The 16,623-nt window shown below is 39.5% G+C and overlaps 1 protein-coding gene and 4 non-coding genes across 15 annotated transcripts in view; 2 read left to right on the forward strand and 3 right to left on the reverse strand.

Moving 5' to 3' along the window:
* The window catches only part of LOC127368849 (uncharacterized), a 49,742-nt gene that overhangs the window by 1,594 nt on the left and 31,525 nt on the right, over positions 1-16,623 (reverse strand). For 6 of the 11 annotated variants that reach the window (XM_051410076.1, XM_051410082.1, XM_051410075.1 and 3 more), the window contains one exon: positions 12,297-13,392. The exons of 3 other annotated variants lie outside the window; for them this stretch is intronic. In XM_051410076.1, coding sequence (XP_051266036.1) covers positions 12,538-13,392 — 855 coding nt within the window. In that variant the 3' untranslated portion in view covers positions 12,297-12,537. Of the gene's footprint in view, positions 1-6,806; positions 6,899-9,163; positions 9,318-12,296; positions 13,393-16,623 lie in introns of those variants that run through there. 2 more of the 11 variants (XM_051410083.1, XM_051410086.1) reach the window with 2 other exon arrangements.
* On the forward strand, positions 4,987-5,058 carry trnad-guc (transfer RNA aspartic acid (anticodon GUC)). The gene has a single exon. It is a non-coding gene; the product is annotated as a tRNA-Asp (tRNA).
* On the reverse strand, positions 5,764-5,836 carry trnav-aac (transfer RNA valine (anticodon AAC)). Its single transcript has one exon. It is a non-coding gene; the product is annotated as a tRNA-Val (tRNA).
* On the reverse strand, positions 6,488-6,560 carry trnav-cac (transfer RNA valine (anticodon CAC)). The gene has a single exon. It is a non-coding gene; the product is annotated as a tRNA-Val (tRNA).
* Positions 9,796-9,914, forward strand: LOC127368867 (5S ribosomal RNA). The gene has a single exon (XR_007885892.1). It is a non-coding gene; the product is annotated as a 5S ribosomal RNA (ribosomal RNA).

The raw sequence follows: 16,623 nt of genomic DNA on the forward strand, positions 1-16,623 counted from the left end.
ACGCCCGGTATGTATATATTACGCCCATGACTGAGAATGATAAAGAGAGCTTCATATAGAAGTTCAAATCTTGCTGACTTTCTCATCTCCATACACCTGTCCAATCACTGTGTGTCACAGTCTGAGATGCATGCTTTTCATTGTCGGGTACAGTTTCCTTTGGAGGTTGTGGGAGATGTCTTTCTCCATCCACTGTTTTAGAATCGCAGCTAACTTATCCTTGTATTGTTGTGTAGGATCCTACTTGAGTTTATCAAGAATTTATGCTTCATCTGAAAGTCTGGTACTAATGTCTGTCCTGCCAATGAGAATATCCCAGATCCATATGCTTCATATATGTTTACAGTCTATCTATAATTGTGTCCAATAAGTGTCCATACTGTAATTTTACTGTCTTGGTTTATTCTGGACAAACAACATCTATGCATGTGTGTCTGTCCTGGAAAAGGGATCCTCCTCTGTTGCTCTTCATGAGGTTTCTGCTATTGTTTCCCTCAGGTTTTTGTTAAGGCTGCTCAATTAATCGAAATTTGATCATGATTACGATTTCGGGGCCAAACGATCTCAAAACTAATAAAATCGTAGGAAACGATGGGACACAGCCACGTCTGCGTATTTCGGCATGTGTATTTTCAGTCCCTCCCCCGCGGCAAGCACTGCACGTCATGCGCCCCGGTTTCCTCCCCGTTCCCGACCTGTCGTGCTACAATGTGAAGTCACGGGGGGCCGTAACTATTTATACTTGCGCCGGTGGTCGCGACACTAGTTGCCGTCCTCTCCTGTCATGTTGTTTTCGTTTGAACAGGTAACCGGAGACTTACAAATGTTTATGGGGAAAGGAAAGTGTAACTGAGGACTTCCTTGCAAAGTGTTTTTGACAAATGTCCAATAAATGCAGCAAGTTTCTGAAGTTTAAAAAAATAATCGTTTGAATAATCGTGATTTCAATTTTGACCCAAATAATCGTGATTATGATTTTTTCCATAATTGAGCAGCCCTAGCTTTTGTGGAGTTCTTCCTTATCTGAAGGGGTCTAAGGATATAAGATGACACATGCTGTACAGACTGTAAAGCTCCTCGAGACAGTTTTGTGATGTGTGATATTGAGCTTTATTAATAAACTTGACATGACTTTTGTTTCATATCCTGCTTTATAATGACAGTTACCCTCCATTTATCTGCTGGTTGGATGGTTATTTATTTTTTTATTTTTTATTTTTGTATTTAGACAGAATGCAATACAATGGGCGACTTAACAAGGTTGACACAACAGGGCAAAACATGTACTTTCTTTTCCAAAGTTTATTATTGTTTTCACTTATGCTGATTGAGGTAGGGGGTTTCCCAATACCCTTGGGCTGTTCATATGTGAAGTGATTTTCTATTCACAAATTCCTAAGTACAACAGGAGTTGAAGGAGAGGACACAAAGCCAACCACCCAGAATGATTTAGTTATATATATAAAAACTTGAATACAGGCATATTTGGTTTGTAAACATTACAACATCTATAATATCAACCACTACGTGTTCCAGTGAAGTTTCGTATCAGTTCTGTGGAAGTCACACCTGATTTGAGTGGGCTTGGCAGGACTGCCACACACACACACATTTAAGTTCAGATAAGATGTACCTTTATTGTACAACATATATGTTACCCAGTAATCATCAGAACATTTATACATAATTTATTTAATTGAATAGTTTTTAGTTTTATGTAGAATAAGAATGACATTTTGTAAAAGGTTGCGACTGACTATTTTAAAAGAAAAGAAAAAAGAAAACCATGACAGAGATGAGTTTGCATTTTCCATGGCATTTATAGCAGTACTTCCAGGCGGAAATTGGAATCACTGGCATTAATCCTAAAATAATGACAAAGTAATGATTCAGTACTCCGTAAGCACTCAGTATGATGCACCACTTTACTTTTAGGGGCCTCAAATACAGTAACTAATACTTAGTAATGATGAGTTGCTTCTAGTTTTGTGCTATTGATCTGGTTCGGATGAAGAGAGTGGTAAGTATGATCGTTTCACACATATGAACATGAACATGAACTAATCATTACCTAATAATTCATTAATATATAGGATCTCCCAGTCGGTTCTCTAGTAACTGATCAATATCTACTATAGTCCTCCATTAAGAACGATTGAGGAACTACGTATTAACAATTCATCAATTTTCAAGTTGTTCCCGATTCGTTCAGCACTTGTTTCTTAATCTATTAACTAATCATTACCTACACTATAAATCTGAGTAGGCTAATGGTTCACAAGCAGTTAGCTCCTCATTTGTTACTCTTTTGAAGGAATATTCGCTCTTATACATCCTTTGAGTTGGAGGGTCCCACACAAGCTTACGGGTATGACTGTGTTGTCTTTTGTATGTCACAGTAGGCATCCAGGTCTAGTATTGGCTAGAGTCAGTTAGTATTCTGGGTCCCTCAGATTTCTTATCTATCTGAACTTAAGTGTGTGTGTGTGTGTGTGTGTGTGTGTGTGTGTGTGTGTGTGTGTGTGGGTAGTCCTGCCAAGCCCACTCAAAACAGGTGTGACTTCCACAGAGCTGAATGAAAAAACTTAATGGGAGCACGTAGCATGCTGAGAGTAAAACCAGAACTATCCTGGCTCTGTTCCAGAATATTAATACATCCAAACATTATTGATCTATGAATGTTTAGATAAAGACAATCATTTTGAATTAATCCAATATTGTTCATTCAATTTATTTGTTTTAGCAGCCTTTAATGAACAGCATTTCTCATAGGCCCTATAGGCCATCATGAGTTAAAGGACCAGTGTATAGGATTATAATGGTGAAGTTAAATATTGCAACTAAATACAAATTTCACATTCTAAGGTAACGAAAACACAACAATTCCTATAGTCAGGTGATCATACACTAATACAAAAATATAAAATTCCATTTCTGACAATAGATTCTCCTAAATGTTACACATTCAAGCTTTTTCATTTCTCTTAGCAAACAGCAGAGGCTGCTGCTTCTTCAGTGTACAGAGAAGGTTGTTCACATATTTTCCTTTTCAAGACAGTGTTGTTGTATAATATGTAAGCTTTCCTTCTGGATGGAATTCATTTGATGCTACTGTTGTTATTATCATTGTTGTTGTTATCACTTGTCCGCTACAGAATAATATCTAAACTTCATGCATGAGGACATGTTGAATTTGTGTCCTGCACACCCTGTTGATGAATTGATTTTGTGGGACCTGATTTTGGGAGAGTTCGAGTCAGTAAATGCATAAATAAATACAGAACTAAGTGGGACATCAAATCGTACATAAATAAACATCTTGAATGTATTCTCACATTCTCATACACATAGACTCTAATCCGACAGAATAACAGCTGACAGCAAAGTGCTGGCTCATGTGTACGAGTTGAGGGAGGAACTGAAAACCTTTCAACTGATGAGCAGGGTGACGACCCAAAGCTGCTTGCTAGTGGCGAATGGTTTGCAATGCTTGCATACATTGTCAACATTTTGCTATATGTGAATGAACTGAATACACAAACGCAAGATGGAAACCAAAATCTGCTCACAAGCACAGGTAAAATAAACAGATTCTGTTTAAAGGTCTCCCTCTGGGAACAACATCTGTAAAGAGCCACTCTGGAAATGACAAGGACATGTCAACACTGCTGCATTGTGTAAGATAATACGTAAACATTTAAAAACTCTTTTTCTCAGCTCCCAAAGAATCATTTGACTGACTTAAAGGCCTATATATAAGATAAAATGGTGGCTGATTCTGTGGTGTACATTGACATCTGGTGGTGAAGTTTAGGTATTACATGCGCAGATGCACCAGCCTGTACAAATGCAAGCTTTCATGTTCGTTTTTGACCTGGAGAGATGGGATGAGACATTTTAAACTGGATTCAGCCAAAAGTAGATTTGTAAAACATAGTGACAGTAAATGCTGTGTTAGGCTAACGTGATGACCACTAAACTAAGGAGACCACTGGCAGCACTGGCCCGTGCACGTGGAAAATGAAAATGTTTCTAATGCCAGAAAACCCGTTCATTTTACAGGGTAAGGATGTGTTTTTTGTTAAGAATTCCTACCCATCACTGGTTGCTGAAGTGGCTGGATCGAAGCTATCTACTTCCCCCATGAGTTTGTGTCCTTTGTGCTGGTCTGTGTTTATGTTCCACGACAGCCCAACATTCAGGAGGCACAGTGCGAGCTCGCCTTGCAGATTTTGTGTGCGGAGCGGAAAAAACCCAGACTCTGCAGTCATCGTCCTCTGCGACTTTGACAAAGGTAACCCAATCCATGAAGTTCCCAAACACAGACGGCTTGTGAAATGCCCGACCAGAGAGGAGAACATGTCTGGAGAGGTCTCAGACCAAGTGCAAACCTAAAACCCCCAAACCCGCTAACGACTTGCGCAAGGCCAACGACCTGAACGAGTTCTGCTGTGCATTTGGAAGACAAAGCGGCAGTTCTTACAGCATCCTCCAAGACTCCATCCATCAGTAACGCTTTCCCTCGAGGTTGCATCCTTTCCCCTCCGCTCCTCTGTCCTCTGCCAGTACACCAACAGCTGCCACCTCCAGTCATCAATCCGTCAATTGTCTGAAGTTTGCGGATGACACCACCCTCATTGGGCTCATCGGTGGTTGGGATGAGGACGCCCACAGGTGGGAGCTTGAACCATCTGGTGACCTGGTGCGGACAGAACAACTTGGAGCTCCACGCTCAGAAGACAGTGGAGATGGGTGGGGATTTCAGGAAGAGTGCAGCCCCATCACCCTGTGTGTCTCCCCAGTCGACAGCACGGAGCCCTCCCGCCTCCCTCCTGGGAAACATCATCCCCCAGGACCTCAAGTGAGAGCTGAGATCGCTAGCTGAACGACAGCAAAAACGTGTCTCCGTCCTTTTCGCTTACGGCCTGCAAACGCCAAGGACACGGCCACCAGTGCGTCGACATGCCAAATCCCATAATGCACCAGTCCTCGTTAGTATAGTGGACAGTATCTCCGCCTGTCACGCGGAAGACCGGGGTTCGATTCCCCGACGGGGAGACTTTTATTTTCTGCCGCTTGCCGATCTTTCACAGAAAAAAAAGTAAAGAACCACAGCTACATCAAGTGTGTGCTTGCATCAAGCTGAGGGTATGGTTCAGGGCTCCAGAGTCCATGCGACCAAAATTTTTAAGAGTGCGACTAATAATTTTTCTAGGTCGCACTGGTTCACCTGACGCTGCCTGGGTGAAAACATAAATTTATTTCGCAAGCGCATCATCTCTGTGTTGTCCTGTGACTGAACTCACACACTCATGGTAGGATCATATCGCGATCTAAACCAATAAGAGACAGAGCTCGGGCGGGTCTTTGCCTCTGATTGGCTGTGGTCCTGTTCACCACGCTAAATTGCGTGTGTTTAAAAATTGCCAAGACCCGGTCCTTCGGCGACAGCATCAGACTTGGAACCAGAGGAGAAGACAACCGTCCTCGTTAGTATAGTGGACAGTATCTCCGCCTGTCACGCGGAAGACCGGGGTTTGATTCCCTGACGGGTAGACTTTAACTTTCTACCGCTTCCTGATCTTTCACAGAAAAAAAAGTAGAGTACTACAGCTACATTAAGCATGTGCTTGCAGCAAGCTAGGGTATGGATACCTTTAGATAGCTTTTTTTGCATCTGTCTGATCATTTGATTGAGTACAGTTTGTGTTTGATATTGCGTATAGTTTGATTGCAATACTCAGATTAAAGAGCAAAGAGGGATGTTTCTGCCCGGTTTCGAACCGGGGACCTTTCGCGTGTTAGGCGAACGTGATAACCACTACACTACAGAAACTGACAAAGGCCATCGCCAACAAACGCCCGCAAAGATCAACCAGCATGATCAAACGCAAGCTTTTCAAATTCCAGACAATGGCTTTGTTTTTGACACGGAGAGATGGGATGAGACATTTTAAACTGGATACAAATGTCAAATCCCGTGACGTCAGGAGTGCGGTCAGAATATGGCCAGAAATAGTCATCGGAGCGGGTCACAACGTTCATATCGAACTTTATTGGAAATGTTTATTTTGCTAGTGTTTTAGTTGAAATTTAGTTTAAATTTCAGCCAGTGAAGCACTTTAAACACTTTATTTTTCTTTTTATATATAATTGTGCTTCAAATAAAGCATTTCTCTACATCTTATTCTTGTTTAAAAATCATTCACATTATATGAAAGTTATGGAGAGCAATAAAAAGGTGACCTTATGGCGTTAAAGGCGACGCACTGAAAAATTTGGGTGCACCTACATTTTGTGCTGGTGCACCTAAAAAAAAAAGTTAGGCGCACCAGTGCAACCAATGCAAAAAGGTAGTCTGGAGCCGTGGTAGGGTTATCTTAAGTTTGCTTTTTTTGCATCTGTCTAATCATTTGATTGAGTACAGTTTGTGTTCGATATTGAATATAGTTTGATTCCAATACTCAGAGTGAAGAGCAAAGAAGAGTGTTTCTGCCCGGTTTCGAACCGGGGACCTTTCGCGTGTGAGGCTAACGTGATAACCACTACACTACAGAAACTGACAAAGGCCATTCTCACACAGACGCCCATAAAGATCAACCAGCATGATCAAACGCAAGCTTTTCAAATTCCAGATAATGGGTTCGTTTTTGACACAGAGAGATGGGATGAGACATTTTAAACTGGATTCAGCAAAAACTTCCTGTTTCACAGATTAAACGGTCTCGCAGACTCACGTTTAAGAACACTGTTTGAGACTAAATTGATTTTGAATGTTCAGTCAGTAGAAGAAAGAATGTACTTACAACACTGTGCCAGTTATTTGGTGGGTGATATGCTCTTCATTTCACCCACTTTCCACCACACTGGTCAAGGCTTGTCTCCCTACACTCTCCACTCTCATAACACAAATTGTTCACTCCTCCCTGTCAACTGGTACTGTTCCCTCCCTGCTCAAAACTGCTTCAGTCACACCCATATTAAAGAAACCTGGCCTGGACCCAAACAAACTCAATAACTATCGCCCTATTTCAAACCTATCATTCATCTCAAAAGTTATAGAACGTACAGTAGCCTGCCAACTTCAAGATCATCTATCAAAAAATAAACTCTTTGAGCCTTTTCAGTCTGGTTTCTGTCCTAACCACAGTACAGAAACAGCTCTCATTCAAATAACAAATGACCTTCTTTTAGCAGAGGATTCTGGCCTTCTCACCATCCTTATACTCCTAGACCTCAGCGCCGCCTTCGACACAATATCTCTTGCCATCCTCCTAGATCGTTTGGCCGGCACTGGAGAAAATACCAGATCACCATCCTCACCACTCACTCACTGTGTTCCACAAGGTTCTGTTCTGGGTCCCCTACTTTTCATCATCTATATCCTCCCTCTCGGCAATATTTTCCATCATTTTGGTATTCACTTCCACTGTTATGCAGACGACACCCAAATCTACATCACCACCAAACCAGACACTGCTTCGCCCCCTACTGCCCTCACGGACTGCCTGGAAACTATTACAAACTGGATGTCAAACAACAAGCTCAAACTCAATGGCAGTAAAAGTGAAGTTCTTTTCATCGGATCCAAATCATCACTCTCAAAATCCCATCCCCTCAGTATTCTCATCGGTCCCCACTTCAACCGAAGTTAAAAGTCTTGGCGTCATCTTGGACAGTACTCTCTCACTCACATCCCACATCAACAACATCTCACGTACATCCTTTTTCCATCTCCGCAACATCTCCAGACTTCGCCCCTCCCTCACCCAGCACTCCACTGAAGTCCTCATAAATGCCCTGGTCACTTCTTGCCTTGACTATTGTAACTCCCTCCTCACTGGTCTACCACAAAAACTCATCCACCGTCTACAAACCATCCAGAACACCGCTGCCAGAATCATAACACGTACCAAGTCCTCGGATCACATCACACCAGTGCTCATTCACCTCCACTGGCTCCCTGTCCAACAACGGATACAATACAAACTCCTACTGTTAACATTCAAAGCTCTCCATAACCAGCCCCCCACCATATCTCTCCAGTATGCTACAGCCATATATCCCATCCCGTTCACTCCGTTCCTCATCTACCATCCTGCTTTCCACCCCTTCCTTCTCACTTACCTCAATGGGTGCTCGGGCTTTTAGCTGCTCTGCACCTAGACTCTGGAACTCACTTCCACTACACATCCGCTCTCTGGACTCCATTGACACTTTCAAGTCTCAACTCAAAACACACCTTTTTAAAAAGTCTTACTTGCTATAAATACTCTGGCCCCCAACTGTTTTACTCTCTGCATTCATTTATTTAGCTACACTGTATTTTCTTTTTATATGTATTTTATACATATTTATTGTGCTGTGTATTTTATTTCTGCAGTTGTTTTTTTTATACCTGTAAGGTGACCTTGGGTGTTGTGAAAGGCGCCAACAAATAAAATGTATTATTATTATTATTAAAAAACAAGATCAATTAAATTATTTCAGCCTATAAGTGTGTGGTCTTTCCTCAAGTGATCCAAAGTGTACAAAATAATTACTCTTTTTCTGAATTTCTGCACCAGATTTTAATATATAGAAGCTAGAATAAATTGTAGGCGCACCAGATGGGCTTAAATACAAACCTTTAATATATAGCTTTAGTTATTTAAACCTTAAAAATCACTCAGGGCTGGTCCCCATTTACAATGATGTCGAGTAACATTTTAAAATGACTAACTATATAAGATATATATAAAATATTAAAACAGAAATGAATGTAAGAAAACTACTTAATTAAACATTAATAAGATATATAAGACAAAAGAAAGACATGAAAGATCAAACTTAAGTATGTGTGTGTGTGTGTGTGTGTGTGTGTGTGTGTGTTGTTTTTGGGCTTGAATTTGAACCAGAAAACACAAACGCGACTTGAAATGAAAATATCATGAATGAAACGAAATATTTTACAACATATATCCAAGTAAATCCAACTCAAAAGTAAAAACCGACTGTTTATTACGGCGTTAGCAAGTTTTGCCGCGTTGTAGTTTAAATGAATCTGATGCGCCGCTCAGAGACAAAGTACAAACATCGTCGTCATTCAACCTACAACACTCAGAAGACACAAAGTACATATAAGCCTATCTTTTATCTCGTTTTTGTCACAAAAGTTACTGACCTTAGTTGAAGAAAACAAATCCAAATGTCAGGAGTAGTTGGCGATGTCGACTTCATCTCTCCTCTTCTCTGTTCACTGACACAGTCGAGGAGGCGAGACGGAGTTTTAGGCGGTTACAGCGCCAAAGGCGGCAGTGGCCGGAGTGCGCATTACACCCGTAGTGGTTTAGCACTACCATAGAGAATGAATGGGAAACTTTTTTTTTTTTTTTTTTTTTTTTTTTTTTTTTAAATAAAATTTTTTTTTTATTTAATAAATTATATATACATTTAATCAACATTGTACTTAAAGGCTATAATCTTTTTTTTTTTTTTTTTTTTTTTTTTTCTCCACTACATTTTTGTGATATGTTCCAGATTAAACGACTCAACAGTTTATAAAGTAATTAAAGCAGTTTGTCCTCCAAAACAAAATGAAAATACTGCTTCCACAGTAATACATCAGTATTGATAAATGCTTTAATATGATATAGAATAATGTAACAATAACAGGGAGATGCACTGTGTGTTATAATGGATATTTTATATCATTGTAAAATTATTTGTATTGTTTTGAAACAATCTACATTTAAAAATATATGACTACATCATATCACAGCACCTTTAAATAGCCTCTTTGAGAAAGCAGTTTTCGCTTACGGCCATACCACCCTGAACACGCCCGATCTCGTCCGATCTCGGAAGCTAAGCAGGGTCGGGCCTGGTTAGTACTTGGATGGGAGACCGCCTGGGAATACCAGGTGCTGTAAGCTTTTACATTTCTCTGAACAGACAGCAGAGGGTGCTGCTGCTGCTGCTACACTAGAGGAAACAACTGGGAGCTGACATACTGTGCATACTCAAATCAACATTTTTACCATAATTCCTCTTTATTTTGAGCAAGGCATTAGGCAGAATGTCCAAAGACAATATAAGTTTACAAAAATCATTAAAAGTTCAACAAAGCAGACACTAAATCATGGTTCAGAACAACTCCCTATCACTGAGGTATTTTTAAGGTTTTTACAATAATCTGATGTACTGCTGGAGCTGACTGTAAAAGGGTTTGACAAAACAGTCATACAGTCATTTACTAGTTTATTAAGTACACCTAAAACAAATGCAGTTCTTTAATAAATCCTCCCTTCATAAAGGTTATAATGTTTTTTTAGAGAGGTGTTTATTCAACTGTGTGATCATTTTGGAGGCTGCGGTTTGTGCTGCTGTTGAATTGTGTTATACTGACAGATGTTTCTATTATTTTGTCCACCCCATTTATGTCAGACTGTAGGCTAAATAACAGAAACACCAGTTTTCTGTACCTCCATAATACTCACAGCTTTGCTGTTGACTAAATATTCAAATTCTGCTGCATGGAAAATGGAAAATAATTGAAGTTAAAAAGGAAATTCAAATACTCTGAACATTTGCAACAGTGAATGTAGTGACAGAAACTGGGAAAACAAACTGTGTGAAATAAAGAAGACGTAAAAAAAAATGGGAAAATAAAAATTCTTATTAAAAATCTAGAGTAAATATTGTCAAAACCTTCATCCTATCCAAACTCCTTTTCCTAGCAAACATCTTTCTTCGGACCAACAAAACAATAATCCAACTCAACAAACAGTGTGTGAATTTAATCTGGGAACAACCCGAGAGGTCACTAAAAGAGAACTGTTGTATAGAAGCAAAGAATATGGAGGTTTAGGTTCAGTAGAGCTTGGTGACAAATTAAAAATCACTTTAGTTAAAAATGTATCTGCAGCCATCAGCAGGAATGCTCTCTGGATAGGAGACATTTTAATGTGGAGAAAAAGAAGAGGAAAAAAAGGACTGCTCCATATTGTAAGTTAATATATGGAGATTTTATCACTCAATATCAACATTTACACATAGACTGGGGACAAAAGTCAGCGCCTCCTATGGAACATTCTGGACTTATAATACAGAACTTTATAGACATTGAACTCCCTCAGACTCTCAGACTGCATGCACTTTATCAATGTTCACTGATGCACTTTATTGTTAAAATGTCTATGTAACGTGTAATATATTTGTAAAATTTAATAAAGTTGATTAAAAAGGAATGAGAGAAGTCACCACTGAGCTTCACCAGTGAACCAGCTGGAAACAGCCCAGGTGCTTTGTCACTTCTCTTTACAGACAGCAGAGGGCGCTGCTGCTTCTTTTGACCTCCTGGATCCAAACACTGCATTCAACTCCAAGGCTAAAGAAACATCAAGAGGTGTTTAAGAATCTAAACTTACGCAGCTTTATTTACACAAGCCGAAATGAAAACTACGACACTCTGGTCCTCTCCTCTCTGGAGGAACAGGTCACAAAGGACTGTTATAACAAAGGCTTGATTTGCTTTTTCTATGATTTCTTAATTTCTGTTTCCCAAGTGTCCTCAGAGGGAAAGTTAGAAGCACGGAGGAAAGTTTTGAATGAGGAAATAACGGTGGAGGATTGGAACACGGTTTGTGAAGATGCACAGAAACTATCTGTAAATAGCCGTCTAATACTATTGCAATATAATTGGTTAATGTGTATATATGTAACACCAGTAAAATGACATCGCTTTGACAACAATATACCAGACACATGTACTAAGTGCAGCGAACATAAAGGAACCCTGTATCCTTGTATTTAGGAATGCAGTAAAATTATGGATTTTCGGAAAGAAGTAAAACATGTGAAGGACAGGAACACTTCGGTAGAGCTCCCTCTTGATCCTAAGATCTACATTGTGAGTTTGTACCCATCTAACTCAAAACTAAGGAAGAAGGAATATACACTTGCAGATATGTGTATCTTGCAAGACAAACGGCTTATTGCTCTTTACTGTATCAAAGAATGGGTAAATGAAATGGCATCATGTACGTTATTAGAGAATATAACTTACATATTGAGAGATATTGTGCTTTTCTGTGCAAACAATGATATTCCACGAAGAGGCTTCTACTCTTGACCAACTTGAGAGACTTCCTGAGCTGTGTTTAAGAGTACTTTTACGTCATAAGAAATAAATATTGGCCCTGTTTTTTTAGCATTGTAACAGTGATTGAATAAAATTATGAAAATACTCAAAGTAAAGCTTCTTTTGTTTCTGAACACACAAACACAACACACACACTGAACACACAAACACAAACTTAAGATGTAAATGTGTCTTTATTGAAAAGCAGCAAACTCCACAATTCATTTATCATCATTGTTTAAAAATTGACATTTGAAATACTTTGATTGATTTAATTGACAGCAAGGTTGAAAAAAGCAAAAAAAAAGTTAGAAGAAACAATCACCAAAATGATTTAACAGCATTGTTGGACTGAGCTTTCCACTAGTGTTGATGATTCTCAGCTCTGTTAACATGAAGAAGGCTTTCTCAGGCTTTCACTGATAAAAACACAGGTACTCAGTGGGGCCTTTGTTGCCTGCGTTGAGATTTCTTTCAATAACATTGACACCAGCCTTACGATAACCTTCAACAACATCTGGTATGAGAAGAAGGCCCTTAATGCGATCATTGCCTGCCTGTTTCTTGTACCACAGGTACACCTGGTTACCGCCGGTCCCCTCGTTGAGGTTCACACTCACTCGGTGGTAATTCTGCCGCTGAAGGACCTGATACTCAAGATCATTGGTGGAGACGTTCAGATCACTGAGGGCGCGCTGGGGGTCGGTGGTCTGACGGTACCAGGTGAAGACATCTGATCCTCCTGCAGACTTGTTGATGTCGTCATCGATGCGGATGAAACCTTCCTTGAAGTACCTTCCGTCTGATGTGTTGGTTTCAGTGGCAGAGACATCACAGATGTATGTTGGTTTCTCTCTCTTCAGCCAGAAGTGGAACCTGGTTCCAAATAATCCCAGGTCTAAGGACAGTCTCTCCCAGCCAAGGGTAAACTTCCTGGCCGCACTGTCATCATCTGTAGTGACATCAATGTCCACTATGGGAATGTCGTACTCTGTTTGCCCTTGGAAGTACCAAAGGATGAACCAGTCGACGACCTTTTGGTACCCCGCATCGATCAATCCATCTTCCATCTTCCTGTTGAATGCGCATTGAATCCTGGTGATTGGCTCTGCGCCACTTTCTTTTTTGTACCAGAGATGGATGGACTTTCCTCCTGCCCCATTGTTCAGATCGACATTGTTTTTCTGGAAGCCTTTTGATCGGAACGTTGGCTCTTCAGCTGCATCAAGGGACAGTTCAAGGTGTGTGATGTATTTGGCCATTGTGGGTAACTGCAGACAGGAAAGAAGATTATGAGTGAACAAAATTAAATTAGAAGCATGACTGTGACATTTCAAGGAAGCTTCAATATAATATAATCAAATGTGGATCACTATAATGACATCAAAAATAAATCATATTCAGAATGTGAATGCTGAATGCACCCATTTAAACAATTTACAATGAATGTATTCATTAAGATCTGAAATAGAAATTTTTTTTCGTCCACAGCAATAAAATAATACATTTTTGAACACTTACATGTCTACTGACAGTGAAGCTTCGGCAGTAAGAATTCGACTGATCTACTGAATTCTGTTGTACTTACCAATAGTCAGCTGCCTTTATATAGAGAATAGAGATGCTGTGGTTCAATGTGCAAACACTAAATGGAGTAATCATTACTGAGGAGTCGTTTTCCAAAGAAACTGGTTTGTTAATCTTTTATCAATCCAGAAGAATAAAGGCCAAAACTACCTTTTATCAATTTCACAATCACTATCTTGGCCCACGCCCGGTATGTATATATTACGCCCATGACTGAGAATGATAAAGAGAGCTTCATATAGAAGTTCAAATCTTGCTGACTTTCTCATCTCCATACACCTGTCCAATCACTGTGTGTCATAGTCTGAGATGCATGCTTTTCATTGTCGGGTACAGTTTCCTTTGGAGGTTGTGGGAGATGTCTTTCTCCATCCACTGTTTTAGAATCGCAGCTAACTTATCCTTGTATTGTTGTGTAGGATCCTACTTGAGTTTATCAAGAATTTATGCTTCATCTGAAAGTCTGGTACTAATGTCTGTCCTGCCAATGAGAATATCCCAGATCCATATGCTTCATATATGTTTACAGTCTATCTATAATTGTGTCCAATAAGTGTCCATACTGTAATTTTACTGTCTTGGTTTATTCTAGACAAACAACATCTATGCATGTGTGTCTGTCCTGGAAAAGGGATCCTCCTCTGTTGCTCTTCATGAGGTTTCTGCTATTGTTTCCCTCAGGTTTTTGTTAAGGCTGCTCAATTAATCGAAATTTGATCATGATTACGATTTTGGGGCCAAACGATCTCAAAACTAATAAAATCGTAGGGAAACGATTTTTTAAAAATTTTCTGTTGTGCAACGTATAGAAAAAAGCTGAGCCCCTGAATTGGGACACAGCCACAGTCTGCGTATTTCGTGCATGCGTATTTTCAGTCCCTCCCCCGCGGCAAGCACTGCACGTCATGCACTCGGTATACTCGCCGTTCCCGACCTGTCGTGCTACAATGTGAAGTCACGGGAGCGCCGTAACTATTTATACTTGCGCCGGTGGTCGCGACACTAGTTGCCGTCCTCTCCTGTCATGTTGTTTTCGTTTGAACAGGTAACCGGAGACTTACAAATGTTTATGGGGAAAGGAAAGTGTAACTGAGGACTTCCTTGCAAAGTGTTTTTGACAAATGTCCAATAAATGCAGCAAGTTTCTGAAGTTTAAAAAAATAATCGTTTGAATAATCGTGATTTCAATTTTGACCCAAATAATCGTGATTATGATTTTTTCCATAATTGAGCAGCCCTAGCTTTTGTGGAGTTTTTCCTTATCTGAAGGGGTCTAAGGATATAAGATGACACATGCTGTACAGACTGTAAAGCTCCTCGAGACAGTTTTGTGATGTGTGATATTGAGCTTTATTAATAAACTTGACATGACTTTTGTTTCATATCCTGCTTTATAATGACAGTTACCCTCCACTTATCTGCTGGTTGGATGGTTATTTTTTTTTATTTTTTTTTATTTTTGTATTTAGACAGAATGCAATACAATGGGCGACTTAACAAGGTTGACACATCAGGGCAAAACATGTACTTTCTTTTCCAAAGTTTATTATTGTTTTCACTTATGCTGATTGAGGTAGGGGGTTTCCCAATGGTTTTCCTTTGGCTGTTCATATGTGAAATGATTTTCTATTCACAAATTCCTAAGTACAACAGGAGTTGAAGGAGAGGACACAAAGCCACCCACCCAGGATGATTTAGTTATATATATAAAAACTTGAATACAGGCATATTTGGTTTGTAAACATTACAACATCTATAATATCAACCACTACGTGTTCCAGTGAAGTTTCGTATCAGTTCTGTGGAAGTCACACCTGATTTGAGTGGGCTTGGCAGGACTGCCACACACACACATTTAAGTTCAGATAAGATGTACCTTTATTGTACAACATATATGTTACCCAGTAATCATCAGAACATTTATAAATAATTGATTTAATTGAATAGTTTTTAGTTTTATGTAGAATAAGAATGACATTTTGTCAAAGGTTGCGACTGACTATTTTAAAAGAAAAGAAAAAAGAAAACCATGACAGAGATGAGTTTGCATTTTCCATGGCATTTATAGCAGTACTTCCAGGCGGAAATTGGAATCACTGGCATTAATCCTAAAATAATGACAAAGTAATGATTCAGTACTCCGTAAGCACTCAGTATGATGCACCACTTTACTTTTAGGGGCCTCAAATACAGTAACTAATACTTAGTAATGATGAGTTGCTTCTAGTTTTGTGCTATTGATCTGGTTCGGATGAAGAGAGTGGTAAGTATGATCGTTTCACACATATGAACATGAACATGAACTAATCATTACCTAATAATTCATTAATATATGGGATCTCCCAGTCGGTTCTCTAGTAACTGATCAATATCTACTATAGTCCTCCATTAAGAACGATTGAGGAACTACTTATTAACAATTCATCAATTTTCAAGTTGTTCCCGATTCGTTCAGCACTTGTTTCTTAATCTATTAACTAATCATTACATACACTATAAATCTGAGTAGGCTAATGGTTCACAAGCAGTTAGCTCCTCATTTGTTACTCTTTTGAAGGAATATTCGCTCTTATACATCCTTTGAGTTGGAGGGTCCCACACAAGCTTACGGGTATGACTGTGTTGTCTTTTGTATGTCACAGTAGGCATCCAGGTCTAGTATTGGCTAGAGTCAGTTAGTATTCTGGGTCCCTCAGATTTCTTATCTATCTGAACTTAAGTGTGTGTGTGTGTGTGTGTGTGTGTGTGTGTGTGAAGTCCTGCCAAGCCCACTCAAAACAGGTGTGACTTCCACAAAGCTGAATAAAAAAACTTAATGGGAGCACGTAGCATGCTGAGAGTAAAACCAGAACTATCCTGGCTCTGTTCCAGAATATTAATACATCCAAACATTATTGATCTATGAATGTTTAGAT

The sequence above is a fragment of the Dicentrarchus labrax genome, unplaced genomic scaffold, assembly GCF_905237075.1.
Source record: "Dicentrarchus labrax unplaced genomic scaffold, dlabrax2021, whole genome shotgun sequence".
NCBI classification, from domain to species: Eukaryota; Metazoa; Chordata; class Actinopteri; family Moronidae; genus Dicentrarchus; species Dicentrarchus labrax.